General features: G+C 43.2%; 1 protein-coding gene across 1 annotated transcript in view; it reads left to right on the top strand.

Annotated features, from left to right (window-relative positions):
* Tmem178a (transmembrane protein 178A) overlaps positions 1–11,884 on the top strand; it is a 58,903-nt gene extending 47,019 nt beyond the window's left edge. The window contains exons 3-4 of the mRNA XM_027417893.2: positions 170–307; positions 10,932–11,884. Coding sequence (XP_027273694.1) covers positions 170–307; positions 10,932–11,173 — 380 coding nt within the window. The 3' untranslated portion in view covers positions 11,174–11,884. The remainder of the gene's footprint in view (positions 1–169; positions 308–10,931) is intronic.
* The last annotated feature ends 12,016 nt before the right edge of the window (positions 11,885–23,900 follow it).

Below are 23,900 nucleotides of genomic sequence, written 5' to 3' on the forward strand. Positions count from 1 at the left end.
ACAGAGGGCTGCACTGATCCCAGGAATAGAATCCCCCAAATCCTCCACCCTGCAGACCCCATGCCTGCCTGTATAGCATCCTCTCACAATACGAATGGAACTCTTTGTCCTGCAATTGTCACTTTCCCAATCTGTCTCCGATTTTGACTGTTTCTGTTTTTGAGATTAGATCTAAGAAGAATAACAGCTGGCTTCCTGGGCATGGCGGTGGCTGTCCTGCTGTGTGGCTGCATCGTGGCCACTGTCAGCTTCTTCTGGGAAGAAAGCCTGACCCAGCACGTGGCTGGCCTCCTATTCCTCATGACAGGTATACTACTGCACGTCATTCTCTGCATTCAGCTTGGTCATATCACTGTTGATTTTGTTTTCACTGGTGAGAAGAGAGCAAGCAGAAGAGGCTCATTCAGTTTTGTAGGAAACAGAATTTAAAGGGAACAGGGCACAAAAGTGCATTCCCTCTTTTCCCATAGCAGCATTAATGGGTCAGAGGAAAGTGTCATTAGAGCCAGTGCTGGTATTTTCTCTCTCATTGTTTAATTCTATGTCTTGGATTCTGGCTTGGACTCTTGACAAAGACAGGCCACTTTTCTCAGGTTCACTCAAGGAGAGGAAGGCCAATAGCTCCAAGTCCCCTCATAGTCCATGTAAAGGGGATGGTGTCCTTGGCATTCCTGTTGGAGGTCTTACTGTACCAGTGCCTGTTCTTGGTCTTAGAGACACAGCCTCTCTAGCAGGCAGTGTCACTGCCCATTTTTATTGTGGAGAGACATAAGAAATGATTTGTGATAACAATAGAAACTGTGAAGAAGATGGGCAGTGTACGGTCGTTTTGGGTGATGCTGAGGCAACAGTTTCTCATGAAGCCCTGAGGCATGGCTGGAAGTTGGGAGAGAACTGTGGGCTGAGGAAGCCACCAGCCCCAAACTCTGGGCAAGAGTGGGATGAGTGTGTTCTGAGCAACAGAAAGAAGAGCAATAGGAGAAGGAAAGAAACCATGCAAAGTGAGAGCCCTGGCCAGGAACCAAATCTTTAGAGATCTCCTAATGAAGAGAAGAGCATGAGTGTGAAGTGAGGGTGATAGACACTGCTGGAAGGTTCCATCGAAGGACAACTTTGCTTAAAACATAAGGGGTGTAGAGACACAGCTAGGTTTCTCTGGTTAACAAATGAAGGGTATTTTTTGTCTAAAAGGCAGGTGGAAGTTGGGGTCAATGGCTAGGGGAAGGTGGCTATAGAGTAGAAATGGTTTTCTTTTCAACCTTCACAGGAAGTGAAAGTGTGTATAATGAAAGAATGCCAAATTAAGTCTCACCAAGTAGACCCAGCATAAGAACCAACACTACTCTAGAAGGCGATCGTTACTTCCCTGAGGTTTTGGTACTCAAGTGACCATTACAAGACTCCCTCCCCTCCCCAATATTTGCCTCTATTATAAGTGATTTATCAAGCCTGTGTTTTGGTAGCAGCATGCCTCCAGTGCTCCCCATCTGGTTTTCTGCTCTAATGGCATATAGTAAGTGTACAAATGATGGTTTTCCTATATGTCCATGCCATCTTTTCTACGTTTCTCTCAGAGCCAACAGATAAGTGGTACTTCCATGTCTAGTATGTTCACATCATAGCCTTGACATGACAAATAGCTCTCCTTCCTTTTTACTCCACTCCACTCCTTTTCTATGCAATGGTGCGACCTTGTCTGTGGACTGTCATAAACACCCCAACAAAATGTTCAGATGGACCCTGGACCCTGTATAGTTCTGGAAGAAAAGCCAAGTTATTTCTCCCAGGTTTAGAGGGATATCCAGTGATGTAATTTGGGAGGCTTGAAGCTGGTTTCTAAGCTTTGGAAAGAGGTTTTGAACCCTTAAAAGCCAAGGATTTGTGTCTATGGGTGGTCCAGACAAGTGACCAAATTGTTTTAAGATTCTTCTTCTATGTCTTGGTTCGGGCTTCATAGGAAAAATCTCCTCCTTTTCTTTCCCCTTTGTTAGTTGTATCCCAAGTATATGGTTTCTAGCTCAAAATACATTAAAGAAGTGTAGTTTGCTTTCCCCCAAGCAGTATTATTGTTGTTTATTTGCTTTTCAGATAGAGACTTGCTATGTAGCCCTGGATAGCCTGGAACTTGCTATGTAGTCTCAGCTGGCTTTGAACTTGCAACAGTCCTGCCTCTGCCCCAAGTCTTGGGATTGCAGCTATACATTATAATACCTGGCTGCTTTCCCGAAGTCTTGAAAGGCCCCACACCAAAAATCACAGAAGGATTACTTTATTTTAAATGCCATCTTTTACCATAGGTGGTGCAGGAGTAACTAAGGATGTTCAGGTGTATGAAACAGCTGTTAGTATTGAAATAAATCACAAGACCACGCAAGCCAAGTCTAACAGTTCCAGGGAGGCCAAGGAGATGCATTGTTTTGTTTTGTTTTGTTTTACAAAAAGGAAAGTAAAATCAAGTGTCTTGTAGTCACAGAGAAAAAGCTGATGGTTTTCAGGGTGCTATGCTCTTCTGTCACTTGAAGTGGGGTGTAAGGAAGTTCCTTTTGATTTGGTTGAGAGGAACAATGCTTTCAAATTCCTACCAGGACACTAAGATGCTGGTTAATCCAATAGCTGAGATAACTTGGCTGGAGTGCCTTTTCAGGGAGTGGCAGGCAGCGAAAACATTGAAGGGTTAAAAGAATTGATTTTAATTAAGCAGGCTGTCTTCAGCATCTCTAGACGGCAGCTCTCCCACAGATTTTTGATGCTAAACTTAGCCCTTTCTAATATGCTGGTGTCTTCATTCTCTGCCTGAACTGATTAGCTAGCCCTTCCCTTCAATGGGAACCCCAGTGATGTGACAGTTGAGCTGTTAAAATGGGAGGCAAAGAGCAACCTTCCTCTTTCAACCACGTTGCACACTGACCAGCCTGGACAACCTGCAGGCAGAAGGACTGCTTCTGGACCATCAGTTTGCATCTGAGAGCTGGGCTACAATGCCATGTGCTACTCTCCAGCCTTGCAAGGGTTCCTGGAGAAGGACCTGGGGCATCATACTAGACCTATGATATCACATGCTCTGAGGTTACACACTCAAACAGTGGTGCACACAGAGAAGTGGGCCAGTGAGACCCTCCTTTTCCAGCTTTAAGTTCCTCCCCGTTGCTAGAGTGTACCATTATCAGTGCAGTGTGAATGAGCTCTACCCCTGTTAAATGGATGAATGAATGAAACAGCTGGGTTGGGGAGATCGATGACTCAGCAAAGTGATTGTTTCCCGCCCCCTCCCCCAAGCATGAGGGCCTCCATTTAATCCTTAGAACCCATATAAAAATAGAAATCTGAATGTGATGGTGTGTGCTGGTAATCTCAGCGGTGAGGAGGCAAAGCCTGGAGGGTTTCTAGCAATAGATGAGGAGTCAGCCTTGCCTACTTGGTGAGCTCCAAGGCAATGAGAGCTCCTGTCACAAAGAAGGTAGAGAAAGTTCCTCAGGGTGGTCCTGACAGCTCCATAAACATGTGCACACTCACACACTCAAGTACATATATGTAGACACATGCAAAAAGCAAAAATGAGTAAATGAAGCATTCTATTAGATGACAATAGGAATACAGCTGCAACTGTTACCACTAAAGGGCTAGTTTGTTCAATATTTTCAGTTTTAGTATATCTTTTATGTTATAGAATTTTAATCTGTTTTTTATTACATTTTTAAGGGGTGTATGTGGTGTGTGTGTGTGTGTGTGTGTGTGTGTGTGTGTGTGTGTGTGTGTGTGGTATGCCACCATGTGCATGTGGGGGTAAGAGAACGGCTTGTGGAATTCAGTTCTTTCCCTCATTCATCATGTGGCTTTCCAGGATGGAACTCAGGGCTGGGCAAGCACCTTCATCTACTGAAATGTCTCCCTGTCCCTTAACTATTTTTTTAATACACCAGAAGTCTTCCATTTTGAACAAAGCTTGTATTCCATTTTCCTCCCTGGGTACAGGTCTTAGTACCAACTGTACCCATCATCCTTCAAAGGCTGAAGCACACACATGGCATGTCATATAACACCCCCATGCTGACTGCAGAGGAAGAGGCAGAGACCAGGCAGCCCCTTCAAAACATCAGGAGCAGCTAGCACCCACCCTGGCCTGACCTGACCCTTCTTTGCCTCAATGCTTCTCAGTAAAAGGGACCTGCTAGAGTAGGTCTTATTCTAGAATGATCTGTGCTATCTGTCAACTACAACCCTAAACCACAGATACTTGATATATTATCTGAAACCCTGGGGACTAAATGTGTTTTGGAATTCAAGACCTAAATATTTTATTTTCGTGAAAGCATATGGCACATGTGTTCTGTGTATTCTAATATGTCAGCAAGGTCTGGGGCATTGTTGCAAAATCAAATACACTAACATTTCTACAACAAAATGTATGAATATTCACACTAAACAGGACCAGTGAGGGCTGTCATAGCCTTAGCTCGGGAAAGTGCAGGAAATGGAGGCAATATTGCAGAAAAAGGCTAGATTTTCTTTTTTTAAGGAATTGCAGATCATGGATCTTTTCATTGTGTTTGTTTACTTATTTCTTATAACTTTTGTCTGCCTCTAGTAGGCCTGCCACATCATTTAGTTACGAGGATGGAGGTGAGGCTTTTTAAGTAACCTATATGAAAAGGAACAAGTCTTTTTTGCTGAAAGGGCAAAAAGACAAGAATGATGGGCAGGCTATCATTTGAAGGCACGGGGAAAGAGAAAATCAATGTTTATGCCTCTGGGTGTAGTAGTCAGTTGTTTATCAAGCAGGCTAAGCGGAGGGAAAGCAACTCCTACTCTTGAGCCTTTTAAGAACTTCAAAGGAGGGAGGTGAAAAAAAATGGCCCTAGTTAGCCTAATTATATCTTCCAAGCTGGCCATGGGCACTGCTGAGGTTTTAGGGCAGGAAATCGGACTGATGATCTGGGACAGTGGCATGAATTTATTTGCTGTCCCAATCTTAAAAATATCCCCTGCAGTCCTGCTCTTCTGTGATGTCATGGTGTGTTCTAATTAAGAATATCGGCAGAAGACCCTTTAATATTTTATAAGAGAAGTAGCTGCAGCATACATGGGTTGTCAGGAAACCAGTAATTATTTATTCTTTGAAGATACTCCCAGCCATAGCCAGGAGCAAGCTCAGGACAGGGGAACCTCTGTCTCATGGGGCTTCCGGCTGGGCTGGAAATATGAGCTTGCAGGGGCAAAGAGGGAAGAATGGAAAACTAACCTTTCTCCCTATGGAGAAATACCTGCATACTCCTCTTCGTACCTCTTCGTACCTTGTACGAACTAGATTGCCACCTCGAAGAATGCAGTATTATGTGAAGTAATTTGGCATGAACTACCTTTTTTTTTTTAAAGTTCAAAATAGATTTATTTTTATTGTGTGTGTCTGAATGGTTTTGCCTGCATGTGTTTTTGTGTAGTATGTGCATGCAGTGCCCAAGGAAACCAGGAGAGGGCATTGCATCCCCTGAAACTGGAGTTAGAGATGTGACACATGGGGACTGGGAATCAAGCCCTGACCTTCCAAGACCAGCAAGGGCTCCTAACCACCAAGCCATCTTTTATCAGCCCCCATGAGTTGCTTCTTAAGATGGTATTAACCAGTTCATTGTAGAGTTCCGTTTGGTTTAACAGGCTTTCTTGACTCTATGAGTGTATGCCTGTTAGCCAATGTGTAGAGATTACAGATAATCAAAGAGGTATCTACTACCTTTGCTTGCAATGCACATTGGGAAGTGGTAGACCATTTTGGGTTCCAGATCTTCTACGTGATCCTTTTAGATCACATAAAACCACCTCTCGTCTAAACAGAGCTAGGTAGGGGACAGAAGAGATAATAAATAAGTGGTAATATACTGCACTGAGGCGGTAGTCTTGCTAAGACCTGTAAAAGAAATACAAGTATACTCCATTCAGTTAGAAGACCCAAACACACACACAGTGCTAAGGGTTAAGTTGAATTTCCCACAATTTATGTGTTGATTCCCCAGCCCCCAGGATCTCAAAGTGTGACTTAACTTTGCAACAGGGACTTTAAAGAGAAACTCACATTAAATCAGAGCAATATGTTGTGTCGTAAGCCAGTGTAGATGATGTGGTCTTAGAGAAGAGGGGGATTTGAGTGGTTGCATGTGAAGATATTTGAAGAGAAGGCAGCCATGCCCAAGGTAAGGTGGTTTCAGAAGCAAACCATTATACTAATGCCTTGGGCTAAGATTCACAGCCTCTGGAATTCTGAGAAAATAGCTCTTTTTTTTTTCCCTCTCTGTAGTACATTGCTACAGTACCTTTATCAACCACATACACAGAACATTAAAAGGTATGTAAGGGATTTAAAATGGATCTTATATCTAAACTGGCTGAACTATGGATCTGGCTGCAGTAGGCATGCCTTTGTTATTTAAAACAAGTTTTTTTTTTCCTGTTGTGATCAAATTTATGATTGTTTGTTTGTTTTGAGACAAGGTTTCACTATGTAGCTCTGGCAGTCCTGGATCCTGGAGCTCACTATATAGACCAGGCTAACCTTGAACTCACAAAGACCTGATTGCCTCTGCCTCCCAAGTACTGGTATTAAACACTTGCTAAACCCAGCTGGATTTTTTTTAATATCTTGAATGGGACAAACTTCTTTTTATAATATTTTATAAAAGTTTGTCTTCTCCAGTACATTTCCTTCTATGGACCTTCCATTGCACAAGAACACCTGTAGCCACTAGGTGTTTGTAGAGCTCCTCAGGGATTCAAGGGTCTGGATGGAATAGCTAGCTCCTCTTGTCTCCAGAGCTTTCAGAAGGAGGGAAGACACTGCTGGAGACCCTAGGGGGCATTGTGGGAAGAGGGAAGGGCAGACAGGGGACACTGAGTAGGCAAGTAGGCCTATTCTTCCTTACACCATGTCAGTGAGGCCAGGAGATGAAATTTCATCAGATTGATGAGTACCTCTTCCCAAAAGGACCTGAGTGGCCGGAAGATGCATGTGGTATTTCGTTGTACAATAAATATATGCAAGAAGGAAAAAAAAGTAAGAGAAAAGGACAATCAAATTTGCAAGATGTGTTAGCAGTCCTTAGCTGTGACAAAACACCTGGGTAAATCGATTGAAAAGATTTTGTTTGGTTTTGGGGGTTCATGGTTTCAGAGTCTCTAGTTCATGGTCTCTGAACCCCATTGCTTTGGGCCCATAGACAGACTAAGCCCTTGGAGTTCCAATAGTCCCCTCAAGGATACACCCCTGTGACCTAATTTTCTTTTACCAGTTCCCATCTCCCAAAGATTCCACTGTCTCCCTGTCATACTCACTATTAAATATAATAGTAGAGTGGTCGGTTCCAGAAAGAAGATGACATGTAATCACCTGCGTTTTCCCAACTGGCCACTCTATTTATTATTATATTTAACATTTGGTGCTGTGACCTGGAAAAAGAGGCTAACACTAATTCCCCTCACCTGTTACTGATTTCTCTTTCCTCTTGACTTTTTGGCTCATGGTGTAATTACGTGTCAGCTCCCTTTTTCAGGCCCACCACTGACATAAAACTATTATTATTTTAACACTCACAAGCTGATACACAAGACTTTGACTCATGGCCTTTGATAGACATGTAATCTCCAAACTGAAACACAAAGCAACTTAGATCCAAGAGTGAGGGTGGAAGCCAAAAAGCATTCCAAAATAGTCTTTGTTTTGCTCTTGGGAGGTGGGAGGGGCACAGATTTAGCTTCAGGGAACTTCAGCCCCTGGCATCTTAGAAAGAGAGAGAGAGAGAGAGAGAGAGAGAGAGAGAGAGAGATATCCAGTTAGATTCACTCCACACAGTGTCCATGAGGTCTTCCCTCACCAAGTGCCCAGGAAAACACACATTCATTCAGAACATAAGGCACCTGTGCCCTGGCCATTTCTTCAGATTAGCATCCTTTCTTATTCAGCATGAACCCAGGGTGCAATCATAAAATGCATCACACCAAAAGTAGTTTCATGGAGTTCTTGGAGGGAGGGGTGCTCATAAAAACCAACATTTTAGATAAAATCAAAGGGAGAGTATCCAGAAAGCAATGTAAGCTATGCCATTTTTAAAAGCTTAGTTTCCTAATCGTCCCATGGTCACAAAGACATCTTAAGCAATACACTGATTGTGTGCCTTATTTGGGATTAGCAGAATTATGAGCGCTATAAGGGATATGTGTTGACAAGCCCCTGTTCCCCACGAATGCTCCAGGGAAGGTAAGGCAATATCAGGGTCACACAGAGCCAGCCGAATGCGTTTTTCTTGCAGCCCAGCCCAGCACATTTTACTTCAAAGGATGCTTGGGAAATCTAAGTTTGAACTCAGGCTTTCAGAGGTCATTAGCATCATGCTGCTTGTAAAAATGCTTGCTTTTAGGCAGTCAGCCATGTGCAGACATCTGAGTGCAGGATGAAGCTGTTTTCCCTGGGAAGAGGTCATTGTTCCACCATTATGTTTTACCTGTTGATTTTCCAGAGATCAATTTTTCCCTCCTTCTAGTGTCAGCATTTCTTTAGGGACTTAATGTTCACAAACATGGTTTTTGTTGTCAGTGCAGTCATGTGGACAGATGTAGTAAACATTTGCTCTTCACAGGGTTTGGTAAAAGCAGGGAAGTCCTCATTTGAATGGTCTATTCCTTGATGAAAGAGTGGTTTCTACCCTTTGTACAACTCGAATAATATGTCTACTGTTAAAAAATAAAACAAAACAAAAAACAGTGGTGGCACATGCCTTTACTCCCAATACTCTGGAGGTGATCAATACTCAGAGATCCCTGGATTCGAGGCCAGCCTGGTCTGCAGAGTGAGTTCCAGGACAGCGAAGGCTACACAGAGAAACCCTCCAGAACCAAGGAACATGGGTTTCTGTGAGGAAACCTCAGAAATCTATGGGACCTCCTGTAGAAGCCCAGAATTTATCCCTAGCATAGGTGTGGACATTGGGAGCCCATTCCATATAGAGGAATACTCCCTGAGCCAAGACACACGGGGGTGGGCCTAGGCCCTATCCCAAAGGATACCAAAGACTCTGATGACACCCTATGGAAGGCCTCACTATCCAGGGGGAGCAGAAAAGATATGTGACAGATAAAGTTTTAGTTGGGGGTGGGTGGGTAGGAGAGGACGCCGGGTGGGAGAAGGGAAATAGGACTGTCATATAAAACAATCCTGTTTCTAATTCAAATAAAAAAAAGTTGGAAAAAAATGAACCAGTGCAGAAAGAAGCCAGACAATATTACTTTATCCTTTTCAGAAAAACAAAATCATTTATTTTTGAGCTTAGAAACAAAGCCAGACAAAGAGTAGGAAATACCAAGTTATCTCAGACAGAGTACTTTTATTTTGGAATATTTATTTTCCAAGTGCACATTTGGAAAAAGATTTAGGTAATGTGCCTTTGCATGACCCAAATGAAAGCAGAAGTCTAGAGCCTGTAAAATGGCATTAGGATGTAGGGTGATCTTTATTCCCTGCAAATAGCTGCCTGCTCTAAGTTTGTTTTTTCTGCTAGTGGCTTTGATCACCAAAAGCTGCAGATTAAGACAGGGGTAGAGTTCTTGCTTCTTTTTGCCTCTGTCTTTTAAGTTCTGTGCCTCATGTATCCCCAAGGATATAACGCCATTTCCCAGCAAACAGATGCCACTTTCATTGTTCACAGCAATAATCCAGGGCATGATGAGAGACTGTGTAGGGCTTGGACATTCTAACACTTGATTGAATGCCAGTTTCTGGTTTCATTTGTTTATTTTATTTCATGAACTCTGTGAATACCCCATTCTCATCCTATACCCACTCCCATAAAACATTCTTGAGGGTCCATTGGAGAGCAGGAAGCAACTACATCTCTTGGACATTAAGAAACACGTTTATAAGTGGTGTGTGTGTGTGTGTGTGTGTGTGTGTGTTGTTGTTGTTGTTGTTGTTGTTGGCCCAGTGAGCTACGTTATCTGGCTGGCCATCTGCCTGTGGTTATAAGTATGTGCCACCGTGATTGGCTTTTTATGTGGGTATCAAACCAATATCTTCATGCTTATAAGGCAAGAACTTTATCAAATGAGCCCTTGTTTTGTCTGCCCATTCCTGATTTTAGTGTTCTTAAAGGACAATTGTCTATACACATATTGATATGATAAAGTAAAATATTGTTTTATGTATACAATATGTCATATAGCATAAATACTTATGTAAATGTATGGTGTATATATTTACCACTCAAATTAATTACAATTTGCATGACTGAAGTACACAATACCTTTACTTAAATTTTTATATCAATTCCAAATTTCTAGATGTAGTTTATATTATTTGGAAGTATTCATTACTTTATTTTATTTTTTTTTTAAAAATTGCTAAAGGCCTAGTGTGTGTTAGATTCTGTATCTTACCAAAAAAGCCACTTCTAACAATTCTTTTAATCTTACAGTAAACTTGGTAAACATAATCATCAAAAGATGCCCCTTTTAAATGTTGAAGTGTTGCTTTGCTACAACAAAACCAATGTATACAAAAAGGAAAAAGAAAAGAAAAGATGTCTTTGTATAATATCTGCAACTGTATGAAAGTGTAAGTCTGGTATAGAGCAAAGGAAATGATGGCTGTTTTGTGTTAGATTTGAGAGGTTGCTAGATTCTCCCCGCTAAAAAACCGAAATTTTAAGGTCTGGGAATGTCACTCAGTTGGTAGAGTGCTTGCAGAAACTATGCAAGACAAATCTGAGAGGTTTAAATGATCTGAGTTTTCCCTGCTATTTGTTGATGTTTACAGATTGAATCCATTCAAGTAATAGAATTCCAGGTGTTCCTGAATTTGGGGTGATCTGATTTTCACCGAGGCTTGTCTGGTGTTTTGCCTGGACATGAGCAAAGCACAACTGATCACTCTGCTCTCTTTGCATTCCTTGTAGGGATATTTTGCACCATCTCACTCTGCACGTATGCTGCCAGTGTCTCCTATGATTTGAACCGGGTCCCGAAGCTAATTTACAGCCTGCCTCACGATGTGGAACATGGCTACAGCTGGTCTATCTTTTGTGCCTGGTGCAGTTTAGGCTTTATTGTGGCAGCTGGAGGCCTCTGCATCGCTTATCCGTTTATTAGCCGGACCAAGATTGCACACCTGAAGTCTGGCAGGGACTCCACTGTATGACTGTCTGCACTGTAGAAGCCCCAGCTACCGAGTGGGGTCACTCCTAAGGGGAGTGGAACTGAGTTCACACCAGGGTTCCAAGCACAAAGAGGTCTTTTGCATTCCAACCTGTTGCCTGCTGCCCTTTCCAGATGAGTGACAGAAAATCAAGCAGAACCTCCCAACCTTTCTAAGGACAAGACTACTGTGGGTTCAAGTGCTTTAATGACTATTTACACTTTGACTGTCCGAAATGAGGACCAGTGCCACGGGACATTTATAGGCACCAGAAAAGAGGAACAGCGATGGGAAAATTTGTACAATTTCCATTTCTTTCAGAAAGTTTGTATATAACCATCACCGGAGAGTCGTTTCTATTTGCAAAAGGATTCGTAACAAAACGAGTATAATTTTCTTGTCACTGTATCAGGCTTGTTCGATTTTAATGCAGCATCCTCAGAACTAGTCCTGATGGTGTCTTGTTGTGTCAGCATCTGATATTTGTGCATTCTTTGTGGCTGTTCCTTGTCACCAGAGGATTCTTCTTCTGTTGCCTTATTATTACTTTTAATGAATTGAAGTCAACTTTCTGTCTTTGTACTGGATTCTAATGCATAAGAACAACAGACCGACTGTGTAAGAGCTGATCTGTAACACTATGCAGTATCGTTTGAAGTCTTACCTGTTATTTGGCTTTGTGTCTCTTTATGTTAACTGGGTTTCTGCATTAAATGACTGCCCCCTTGTTAATTTAGGTGTGCTTTTTTTTTTTTTTTTTTTTTTTCTGTCTTTTAGCTGAGTCAACAAGTCTTCCCCAGACATAGGGACAGCCAGGACCTCTGTTTTGTTTTCAATTAGTTGTTGTTTATTTGATTTTTTTGAGGCCAGGTTTTGCTATGTTTTCTGGCCTCTGGCTCACTGTGTAAACCTGCAGTGATCCTCTTGTCTGAGCCCTCTGAGTGCTGAGCCCAAATTCTAGGAAGCCTAATTGCTTTATGTTGATTAAGCTGGTCATTGTTATTTATCTCTTTGTAGCAATTATGTGTTTGCTATTAATATAAGATGCCATTTTCAAAACTCTCAAATTTCAAGTTTGAAATTTCACTGATATTTAAGTCCCTATCCCTTTACCACCTGAACGGAATTCATTTAGTGATATGTGTGGTCCTTGGCCTTACGAGTTTTTCAGCTTCACAAAGCAGCACATCAGAAACACCTGGAAAGTTCTTCAGCAGGACAGTGAACTCAAGGTCCACAGGTGAACATAAGCTTGAATTTTAAGAAAAATGAAAAAAGAGGAAGAGAGAAAGAAACATAATTTTGACGTGCATCTTGGGCTGGCCAAGTGGGTCAGAATGTGACTTACTCCTAAGCTACCAACTAAGCAGGCTAACCTACTTAGCACTGACCTTGAGCACCCAGTTGGGCTGTGCAGTTTTCCAGCTGTTACTTTATCCACCCCTCTCAAAAGCTCTACCAGGCAGGGACTATCCCAGGGAAGCTGAGGACCAGAATGGGAATATTTCCTTCATTTTATTTTCACTTTAAAATCTTCCCACTGTGTTTCCTTATCTTTCAGTGGAGGGTTGGGCACTAATGCCTATGCTTCACCTTTAGCTCAACACCAGCCCCTATCTCATGTGACAGGTGTCGTAAGGTTCTATAAATAGGGGAAATGCCACACCCTCCATAAGACATTGTTTTAGATTTTAATTTCACTGGAAGAACTTCATTCTGAAGATGTACCTCAGGTGTTAGAGTGCTTGCTTAGCATGTCAAAACCCTGGGTTCAGTCCCCATCACTTCACAAACTGGGCCTGCTGGCACATGCCTGTAATCCCAGAATTTGGGGAGAGCCCCAAAGGATCAAGCTTGTATTTGACTACTACAAAGTGAATTTGAGGCCAGCCTGAGCTACATTGAGACTCTGTCTCAAACAATACCCAATGGATTTAGTATTTAGAAAAGAAAAACAATAATTACTCCAAGAAGAAATAGACTTTATTTCCAAATGCCAGTGCCCACACATCATCTTGGAGGCTGTTGGGAGGAGGCAGCATAGCAGAGGCCTTTCAAATGCGCTCCCTCCCCTGAGGGTTCATGCACCGCTGAGGCCCCAGGCACATCCACAGTCTCTCCAGCCTGTTTAACAACCCAGTCTCTCTAGATGAAATCAGATACATCTAGAAAGGGGCAATTATTTTCATTTATTACTTATGTGGGAAACTCTCAAAGCAGGAGAGCAGTTTCTTTGAAGTCTTTTTTTGAAAGATCCCCCATAGAAGATGTCAGGACTCCTGGACATTTATATTCTAGCCACCGCAGCAATGTCTGAGCGAGTTACTTTTGAAGTTTCAGGGACTCTTCCCAGAGGTTTGAGGTGCGAGTGGAAGAAAGCTTCTCCGTGGCAGAAGGTGGAAAGGCTCACACGCCAGACAGGTTCTTAGGAAGCTGGGGGAGTTGACAGAATTTAAACAGGATCTGGCAAGAGCCTTCCGATTCTGGGAGCTGGGAACATGGGGAACAAGATTCTTCCATTTCTGTTTACTGTCCTAGGAGGGAGCGAATGTTGTCAATATTGGGCATTTGGCTTCCATCTTGGGGTCCTCCGAAGGCTGTTTCTTTAACCGGTACTTGAACAAGACCAGTTGAAATGGTGGAGCAAGTCTGTGTGTGGGATGAAAATGTCTTGATATTCTCAGCTTGTTCTCTGCCCTGCTTTTCATTGCATGCGTGTGGCGACACTATTTCTTTGCCTGGGGGGATTTTGATGGGCAGTAAGTAGAGGCTGCTGTGCTCACTGAAGTGAGGAGACAGCCGCCCTAGGAATGGAAGACTCACCGGACAAACTTCACAGGCTGGAAGGGCCCAAGGGTAGCTCAGAGACAGCAAAGGGAACCATGTGATGGTTTGTATCCAGCTTGCAATCCCAGGGTGTCCAGGGGTACTGGGACAAGAAACTCCCAAGAGCAGATTCAAAGGCCTGGAGGAACCAAGCCTTGGTCAAGGACCTCTCAGTAGTGACTGGTCTTAGCCTTGAATAGTCTAGGGACACTGGCCCATCTGGGCTTATGTCTCTTCATTAGTCACCAAGAAAGGTTAGTCTCCCCCCACAACCACCACTCCCTCCCCTGGGTGCTGAATGATGAGTGGATTTACAGAGCATCAGGGACTGTAGGCAATAAATACCTAAATAAATAAATAAATAAATAAATAAATAAATAAAACTACATCTACCTACTACAAAGAGATAACATTCAGCAAAGCAGGCCTTAGCTAAAGCACTAAGGAGAGCCACAGGGCCCACATTGCCCCTCTTTTGAACTGCCAAGTCTATGGTTTACTTGAATTGTTAGAGCCTGGACCACCCACTCTGAGGAAACACTATCTTTTTCTTTGGACCACCAGGAGCCCTTGAGAGTCAAGATTGTCAGAGCATACCACCCCCATAAAAGGAATTGAATATTTCAACAAGTATTTCTGGAATGACTAACAGGAGCCAGGTGCTCTGCAGTACGTTTGGGAAACAATGCAGCAGAACAAAGGCTCTTGCCAGCATGAAGCTTGTGCTGTAGTAAAATGAAGTAAGGTATAGATAGATAGATAAATGTGTCCTTTCTGACCCCAAATTGCATAAACACAGAATGAAAGTAATTCAGACAGTCATTGCCACAGGAAGCTTTTGAGTTACAGTCACAACATGGGCTGTGTGCATTTCCCTTCCCCTGGTTCTTATAACTCACATGAAATTTTTGGAAGTGGGAAGGTGCCTTTTGAAGATTTCCCAGTTGAAACTGAAATAAGAGAGTGGTAACAGGGTATGAACCAGGTGAACTAAACAGGGCGATGGAGAGGTGACTGGGTCCTGAGGACAGGGAAGGGAAGGCCCATGTGTTCCAGGGACAGTGATAAATACCCAGTGTCAGGGGTGCCCAGGGCCTGGATGCTGCCTATCAATCCACTCTGGCTGTTTCCCCTGCTGGGGACACCCAAATCTCTGCTTGATTTATTTGAATTTACACTCACCAAATCACAACCCTCCTAGATAACATCCTTGAATAGGCTACACTGCCATAACCCCTTTCCTAGCCAGGTAGTCTTCACATACTGTCTTCATGCTAACCAGCATTAACCAGACTTAACACTCTAGCAAGGTGCAAACTGCTGTGTCTCTACTGCTCAGTGTCTGGTACACAGTAGGTGCTCTTCAATCTCTGTAGACTCTGTGAATGAATTCTGAGTCACAGATAAAAACTCTCCTTCCGCAGACACCCCTGACTCCCTTGACACCATTTTAGGGAAGCTGTTAGAAATAGTAGTATGAGGCCAAATGGAAGGAGAATATAGCTTGGCAAGCAAGGAAGGCTCATTTGGATAATTAAAGGGACTATTAACCCAAACTAACCCAGATAGAACTTGCATGTGTTATGAACAAAGCACGATGGAACATTTATTGATGGCTCAAACTTTATTAAGTAGTGACCTCAATATGATTCTACACCTCAATTTAAACCTTCCCATTTATGTGCGGGCATTTTACATCTCTAATTGGAATTCTGAAAAGGGATGCTTCAGAAATAATTTCTTTTGAATGCAAATGGCTATACTGACCAAGAACTCTTTTTAAATTGCATTTGTATTTCTCCAGGGCTTTGTCCTTTGACCAGAAGGAGTGGAAGTTCTCTGCTCTGCAAAACAAGCACACATGCTTGAAGATGCAGTACGTACCCAACTGCATCCTGGTAATATGTCTATTCAATATATTTCCTCTTTGTATGCAACCTATATTTTTAAAAACCTTTAAAGCAAGCTTTTTAATTGTTCTCAATTGTTACATCCGAGTGTATCTGCTTGGAGTGCCTATAAGAGGAAAACAAATTGGTTACCTATAAATTAAGATTCTTTCTTTGTGTGTACATATGCTTATGCCACATGCATAGGTGTGGACACACGTACCCATGTGCATGCAAGAAAAGGCCAGAGGAAGACACTAGACATTTTTCTTTATTGCTTTCTTCCTATTCTCTTGAGGTTTCACCCTGACTTGAAATTCATCCAAGCTCCTGGGATCTGTTTGTGTCAGTCCTCCAAGGCTGGGTTGCAGTTGTGTGAGTCATGCCTGGGTTTTTGTAGGTACTTAGGATTCAAACTTGTGTCCTCATCCTGAACAGCAAGGTGTCTTATCCATTGAGCCATGCCCCCCAGGTCCCTCCATCTTTATTGCCCCCCCCCGTGTGTGTGTGTGTGTGTGTGTGTGTGTGTGTGTGTGTGTGTGTGTGTGTTTTCTCTCCTTCAGCAATCATTGTTAAAACAGTGCTCGCATGCCTGGACTACCATTGGTCTCCTTTAGATGTCTAAGTGAATGTGATATAAGGTGGGAAACATAGAAGATCAAAGGTCTGGAGTAGAGAAAACAAAAGGTCAGTGGTAGAGGCCAGGTCCTGAGACCAGCAGAGCCTTAGTGGCTGCCATTAATAGGATGCAGCACTTTATTCTGGCAGTGGGAAGCAATTAAAGGGTTTAATGAAGGAGAATGATTTGGTTTCATTTCCATTGTAGGAATATTAGTACTACAGCTGGGTAGAAAGGGGATCCAAAGAGACTGAGACCAGCCCTGATGTCATAGGACATAAGATAATAGCCTGGACTAGGGAGATTGCAAGGGAAATGGAGAGTAGTGGGCCGATGCTTCAGAGATGGCATTGACAAGGATGGCTAGTAAATTGGATTTGAGGGAAAGGATAGGAAGAATGACCAAGGATGATTCCTTTGGAAGATTTTAGAACTAGGTCATTGATGGGTGGCACACACCAGCAATCAAACAATTGGGAAGATCAAGGTCATGTCTGGCTATATAGCAAGTTGGAAAGATCAGCTGGAGTTGCTGAGACCCTGTTTCAAGGCAGGAAAACAAAAAGTAAATAAAACAAACAAAAAAATGAACTTTTTGTTTGTTTGTTTGTTTGCTTGCTTTTGTTGTAAATCTATGCTCCTGCCTCAACCTCCTAAGTGATAGGATTGCCAGCATGTGCCACCATGTCTAGTTTGTGAAGGACTGGGGATTGAACACACACCTTTGTACATGCTTAGCAAACACTCTATCAACTGAGCTATATTCCTAGCCTGAAAATTGTAGTTCTTGTTCCAAAAACAAAAAAGTGGGGCAGGGGGATAAAACAACTTGAAGAAAAGGGGAATACACAAATGTCCCACAGCGGTGATCTCAGCCTCAGATACGCCTACTAGGTGTGGGTCTTTGGTCAAGTGTTGCCTTTCTCTAGAGTTTACTAAAATTGGGAGATTGAGCTCCTGAGTGGCATTTATGAAATGCACTGGTCATTGTGAAAAGCATGCCTTTACCTTAATAAATGGCCAATATTCTGACCTCTTGGAGTGTTGTGAGATTAGATGACCTGTAGCTTCTGGCTTCTCCAAGTGGGATGGATCTTTAGGCCCACATAGGACAACCTCTGTGCATTCCGTTCATGTGTACGTTCAGAGTGACACCCTCTGGGGATTCTAGAAAGTGCACAGAGCCTTGCAAGATTCCTAGAGGCACCACTAGACTCTGGTTCTTCTAGGTCAGCCAGGGTTCTCTGTTGACCATGTCCATAAAACACAGTAGGTACCACATCATCATAGCCAGATATGAAACAAAGGGCCATTCATTCTTAAATCACAGAATATCTTTTGTGTCAAGTTGACAGTGATGAGCACATAAATACTTGCTTTAGAAGCTCGTCTATGCCTGAACCGAGCTTCACTCAGCCATGGCTTTAGCAGGTTTCAAACACATTCCCAGCAAGCCAAACACATTCCACCTCACCTTGTCCAGCCCCTGCAGTCCGTTAAAACTAAGTGTTTAAAATGCAACCAAAGACACAGCGGTGATTTTCACATCTCTCCATGGGGTGCTCAGGAAATAAAACAAACTAGAAATAACCACCATTAAACCTCATTTTTGTAAAGTACTTTCTTCTACGACACCGATTCCAGAGTCACTTTTGTACTCATGGTTCGATTTTCTCCATTCAGAATAGATGTACACGAGTGGTAGACACGAAAGCTCTGGTTTTCAGGGTCCTCCCCACTGTTGGCTCTGGGCATTAGTAACAATCACTCTTTGAGTGAGGACCTGCTTCACAACCTCATAAAGAGTACTAAAGAGCTGACTTGTGGTTTGCTTTCCAGCCCTCTCATCCCACAGACTTTCCATCCCCCTACAGAGCATCTGTGTTGATGCCCCCAGACCCCGAATCCACCCTAGTAACCCAGCCCTAGCCATACATGAGACATTCGATGCATGTACATAGGTTCAGTTTGCATCCACTCACGATTTTGACAGTTTCCCCTTGGAAATAACTGCTTCATAGTCTTCCATCAAGCAGCTGTTTCTAACCCAGAATACACACAGCTCTTTGTGACTCCAGAAAGTGCCAGGCTTATTTTTATGAGCACAAGCATCGCTTTACATGACTGACCTTCAAGGGACCCCCTCAGTCTGCAGTCGCCTAAAGGTATGACAGCAATTTTAATTACCTTCTTGGCATACCCCCCATACCACATTATGAGAAATCCCCGTGCCACCAGGACTGCCTGAAGATTAATATCTAAGTGGACCAATCCTTCCTATTTTGTTTTGTGAAAGAAGCATCCCTGATGGCTTTTTTTTTTTTTTAACACTAAATGAGAGCAATTATTTGAAAAAGGAGGTTACAGAGCCTTGTGGTTTAGCAAGCTAGCAACCCAGAGACTCGGGACTCTCAGTCAGTTCTTGCTTCATGGCTGCCTTGCTGTGTGGCCTTGAAAATCGTTTGTCTCTGCTGATCCTCTCAGGAGGTGTCCACAAGCTGATGTGCTTTCCAGAAATGTCAGCAGGCCACACACTAAAGAGAGCCCCTCCCCTGCACTGGGAAGACAGTGTAAATTTTTATTTTCTTTATCCACATCGAATGTGAACTAATTTACAAGGCAATACATATGAAATTACTGAACAGTAAAATAAAGTTATCTGATGTTGTCAGCACAAGGATACCTTCCAAGTAATCTTTAAATTTCATATTGAGGGCAGTTCATGTTCTAAGTTTCCTTTCTGAGATTGGTTTACTGTGCAGTGATTTGGTGGTGGTGGTGGTGGTGGGGTCTACCTCAAACATGATTAATCAAACTTTGAAGTAGCCTTGGCGGTAAAGAGAGAGGCGATGACTGTTGTCCTTGTTGGCAATTGGAAAAACTGAGACCCAGAGCATAAGCCTACAAAGGAGTGAGCTGGGCTGTGAGGTGGACATATCTGAACAAGCATCTGTCTTTCTGCCAAGGCATCGGTGAAGCATTGGCCCCTGCTTTATGTGCCTCTGCTGTGGCTACAGTAAATCGCTATCGTGCTGACACGTTTCTCAAATAAAATGAACTTGGGAATTGAAACTAAACCAACTGTGAAAGGTAATCTGAGGAGATAACACAAGTGATTAATGCAGTATTGACTCCGGGGATGCACCAGTTCTTAAATAAGGAGTTCTCCAAATAAAGCAACAGTTTAAATAGTGTTCGCAGCAGTGGGGAATGGATTTCACGTGAAGCTGTAGAAGGACCGAGGGAGAGCCGGAAGCGAAGACCATATGGAGTGCACAGGGGAGGACGGGTGAACACTCCTTTCCCCACAAGCCCGTCCAAAACAGTAACAACAAAGCAAAGCAGACCAGGCAAATCAGTTACCATGGGGAGACAGAGAAGAATGTGATTGGTTAAGAGGAAACACGGCAAAATTGCATTTAATCAGCTGTGAATGTGTGATTTACCTACATAATCACAAAGGGTGTCGAAGAAGATGCCAGGCTTTACCCCAGCTGTGCTGGAGCAGCTGGGTCTCTGCTGCATGATTCCATGTATTTTAGTGTCACAAAGGAAAAGGGAGGGCTTCCCTGGGGAAAAGATCCCTCCACACCCAGGTGTCATTAGAATGCATGGACTTGGATGGAAGCAAATGGTGACTTGGTTTAGTATGTTGGGCCCTTCTGGCTCTGTTCACGTTACTGGCAGTTGAGCGTGAGGAGTAAGTAACTTGGTGGTGAGTGGGCAGGGGTCAGTGGAGTGTGGAGAAAGTGCTAGGGTGTGTGTTGAAGGAACAAGGGGAAAGTGTGGGTGAAGTCCTGTGTGGAGACATGCTCTCTGAACTTGGGGGAACACTTGCTGTCTCACGGCCTCTGTTTGTCAAGCTTACGTTCTTGAGGTACTCAAGAGCCACTTCTTACTTCATAGACAAGATTTCTGTGGTTGCTTTAAAAACAAGGCAACAGCAGCAACAAGGCAGTGGGCCTAAGCATGAAGGAGGATGTCTCCACATTATGGGACCAAGATACATGCAGTCATAGTTAAGAGACCAGTGCTGTGCGTATACATGTTTATTCACTCATGGGCCACTCACATGCCAAATCTGTATTAATTGCAGTGTGTGCCTGAGGCTAATTTAAGTATGCGTGTGTGTTGGGGTGGTAGGGGGTGGGGGGTGGGGGGGTGTCAAACAATGAACAAACCGAAGTTGCTGTTCTCATCCCAAGGAACAGTCTTTGTGAGAGAAAAAAGGCAGACAATAATCAGACATGTCTTACATAGTGGAGATGTGTGCTGTGGACACAAGGTGACTAGAAGAATCAAGGACAAAAGGCAACATGGTGGTTACTTTGGTCAGTGTCTCTGAGGAGATACTTTGGGTCAGGTGTCTAGGAGAACTGTCTAGGAGCTGGAGAATCAAGGTCAGAGACCCAGAACCAATAAGAGGCAAATGAACATAAGAATGTTTGGGGTGAAGAAAGAGCAGGAGGGCCAGTTCAAGACCTTGGCAAGGCTTTATTCTCAGTGAAATAGTCATCAGGAGATGTTGAACAGAAGACAACTCATAGAAAGCAAAGACAAAAAACTATTGGCTCAGTAAATAAGTTCTTCACATTTCCACAGTCATCCCCAATAAGCCAATACTGGGCTTAATCCATGGTAATTAAGCAAATTCCTTCAAGGTGAAACCTATGTAGAGGGATGAAGGGATAGAGTCACAGAGGGCAACTAGAAGGGTGTGTAAGTGGGTGGGGGTGGGGAGACTGGCCTGGAGTTGCTGTTCTCATTTACTCTATCCTTCAGAAGGGAGTGGCTAAGGGAGAGATTTGATGGAGACTGTCATACTCAATAATTGTGGCATTCAGAAGGCAGCATTAGACCTCAGGTCCCTTCATTCCATTTAACATAATAAATATATGGAATTCAACCCAAGGATAAGGCTGAGCTCCTCATGTATGCAGGGGTGTTTACTGTCCCTTCAGGGTTCTTCTGGACTATGCAATTCCTTCTCTCTGGGTCAAGGTTTTATGGAATGGCTTTAGCCCTTCATTTTCCACAGCCAGGAATATTCCTCTTTGTCCTAAATCAGCCCTCAGCATGGCTATCTTTCAGAGAACCATCATGGCAGCAACTAAGGAGAGGCCAGTTTACCCAGGAATATCCCCAGGGTCCATTGCCAAGCTGGTATTCAGTAAATGCCTAGCAGCTGAATGAGTGAAGGAGCAAATGAATGAATGAATGAATGAATGAATGAATGAAGGAATGAATGAAGAGATTTGAAAGGGCTGTACATATTCACAAGGCAAAATATAAGGATGCATGAAAGCACCCACTCCATATTGCTTTTTTGGGGGGGGGTGTTAAATCTTGAAAGCTAATTGAGTTTTTTGTTGGTTTGGGGTTTTTGTTTTGTGTTTACATCCCAACCAAAGTTTCCCCTCCCTCCTTTCCTCTCTGTTCCTCCCTACACCACCCTCCTTCTCTATTTCTCTTCAAATATAGGTGGGCCTTCCATAAATATCAGCCAGTCACCATAGCATATTGAGTTACAGTGAGACCAGGCACCTCCTCTTCTATTAAGTCTGGTTGAGGCAATCCAGTAGGAGGAAAGGGTTCCCAAAGCAGGCAGCAGAGTCAGAGATAGCCCTTGCTCCCACTTTTAGGGGTCTCACAAGAAGAGCAAGTTACACAACTGTAACATCTATACAGAAAGCCTTGGACAGTCCCATGCAGGCTCCCTGGTTGTCTGTTCAGTCTCTGTGAGCCCCTGTGAACCCAAGTTAGTTGTTTCTGTGGGTTTTCTTGTAGTGCCCTTGACCCCACTGGATCCTACAATCCTTCCTTCCCCTCTTCCATAGGCTTCCCCTAGCTCGGCCTAATGTTTGGCTGTGGGTCTGCATCTGTTTCCATCAGTTGCTGGGTGAAGCCTCTCTGATGACTTGATATTTCTTTTTTTATTTACTTATATTTTTTTATTTGAATTAGAAACAAGATTGTTTTACATGTCAATCCCAGTTCCCTCCTCCCGTACCCCCCCCCAACTAAAACCCTACCTATCACATATCCTTTCTGCTCCCCAGCGATGGTGAGGCCTTCAAAAGGGGGTCATCAGAGTCTATTATATTCTTTGGGACAGGGCCTAGGCTCACCCCCCGTGTGTCTTAGCTCAGGGAGTATCACTCTCTGTGGAATGGGCTCCCAAAGACTTGATATTTCTTAATTAATGAGGTCTTTCTGTTAAGACCAGAACCTACACATTTAGTCCAAATGTGTAGTATAACTAGCTCCCTTATCTAATATTGACATGAACAGTTACTCAAAGTGCAGTTTTTTTGGAATCCTTAATGAACTTCAGTTACACAGGAAGTCCATGTCTTCCCCTACAGCTGTCTGTTCCCAGCATGGCTTTCCTTGTCTTTTTCACCCTTCTCAGACCAACAAGAGTTTATTTGTTTACTTCAAAGAAGAGATAGCTCAAGTTTAATACATGAAACATTAGATGCTCTTGTGTTTATGGGTTGAATCCCGAGATGTGTTCTGGAGGAGGAAAAAAAATCTCTATAAAATATTACAACTAGACGATATCATCAATTTGGGGAAAATAATTCAGAAAACTTTAGAGTTGTGTGCATTTTCTATTAAATCTGTATCAGCAGAACCTAAAACCATGATTTAATCCTGTGACATACACAGAGATTATCCGAACTGCAGCCAGTCCTGATCAATATCACCGTCACTCAAGTCAATGAAGAAACGAGAAGAAACACATTTTTTATTTGTTATTTGCTGGGCCTTAGACACATACATGAAGATATCTACCCCATACATTGTTTCTCTTTCCCCCCAAAGATACAAGTAAGGCTCCTGCACACCTGAAGGAGAAAATGGCATCAAACAACAGTGAATGACATCTGGAGAGTATGTTATTAGACAACAAACAACCCTGAGTGGTGGTGGGTCACTCCTTTAATCCCAGCCCTTGGGAGGCAGAGGTGGGTGGATCTCTGTGAGTTAGAGGCCAGACTAGTCCACAGAGCAAGTTCCAGGGCAGCCAGAGCAGTTACACAGAGAAACCCTGTCTCAGAAAACCAAACAACAACAACAACAAAAACAAACAAACAAACAAACAACAACAACAACAAAAACAGGCAAGATCTAAGAGGTAGTGCTCTAAGGATGAGCTACAGTGTGGTCACTGGCCTTACAAGTAGGTCTGGCCTTCCAGAACCAATCAACAGAATATACTCCAGGGTATCAGAAAGAAGGTTTATTAAAACAAACAAACACACAAACAAACAAGCTGGGTGGTGGTGGTGGTGCATGCCTTTAATCCCAGCACTCAGGAGGCAGAGGCATGTGGATCTCAGTAAATTCAAGGCCAGCCTGGTCTACAGAGTGAGTTCCAGTACAGCCTCCA

The sequence above is a fragment of the Cricetulus griseus genome, chromosome 5 (assembly GCF_003668045.3).
Source record: "Cricetulus griseus strain 17A/GY chromosome 5, alternate assembly CriGri-PICRH-1.0, whole genome shotgun sequence".
Classification (NCBI taxonomy): Eukaryota; Metazoa; Chordata; class Mammalia; order Rodentia; family Cricetidae; genus Cricetulus; species Cricetulus griseus.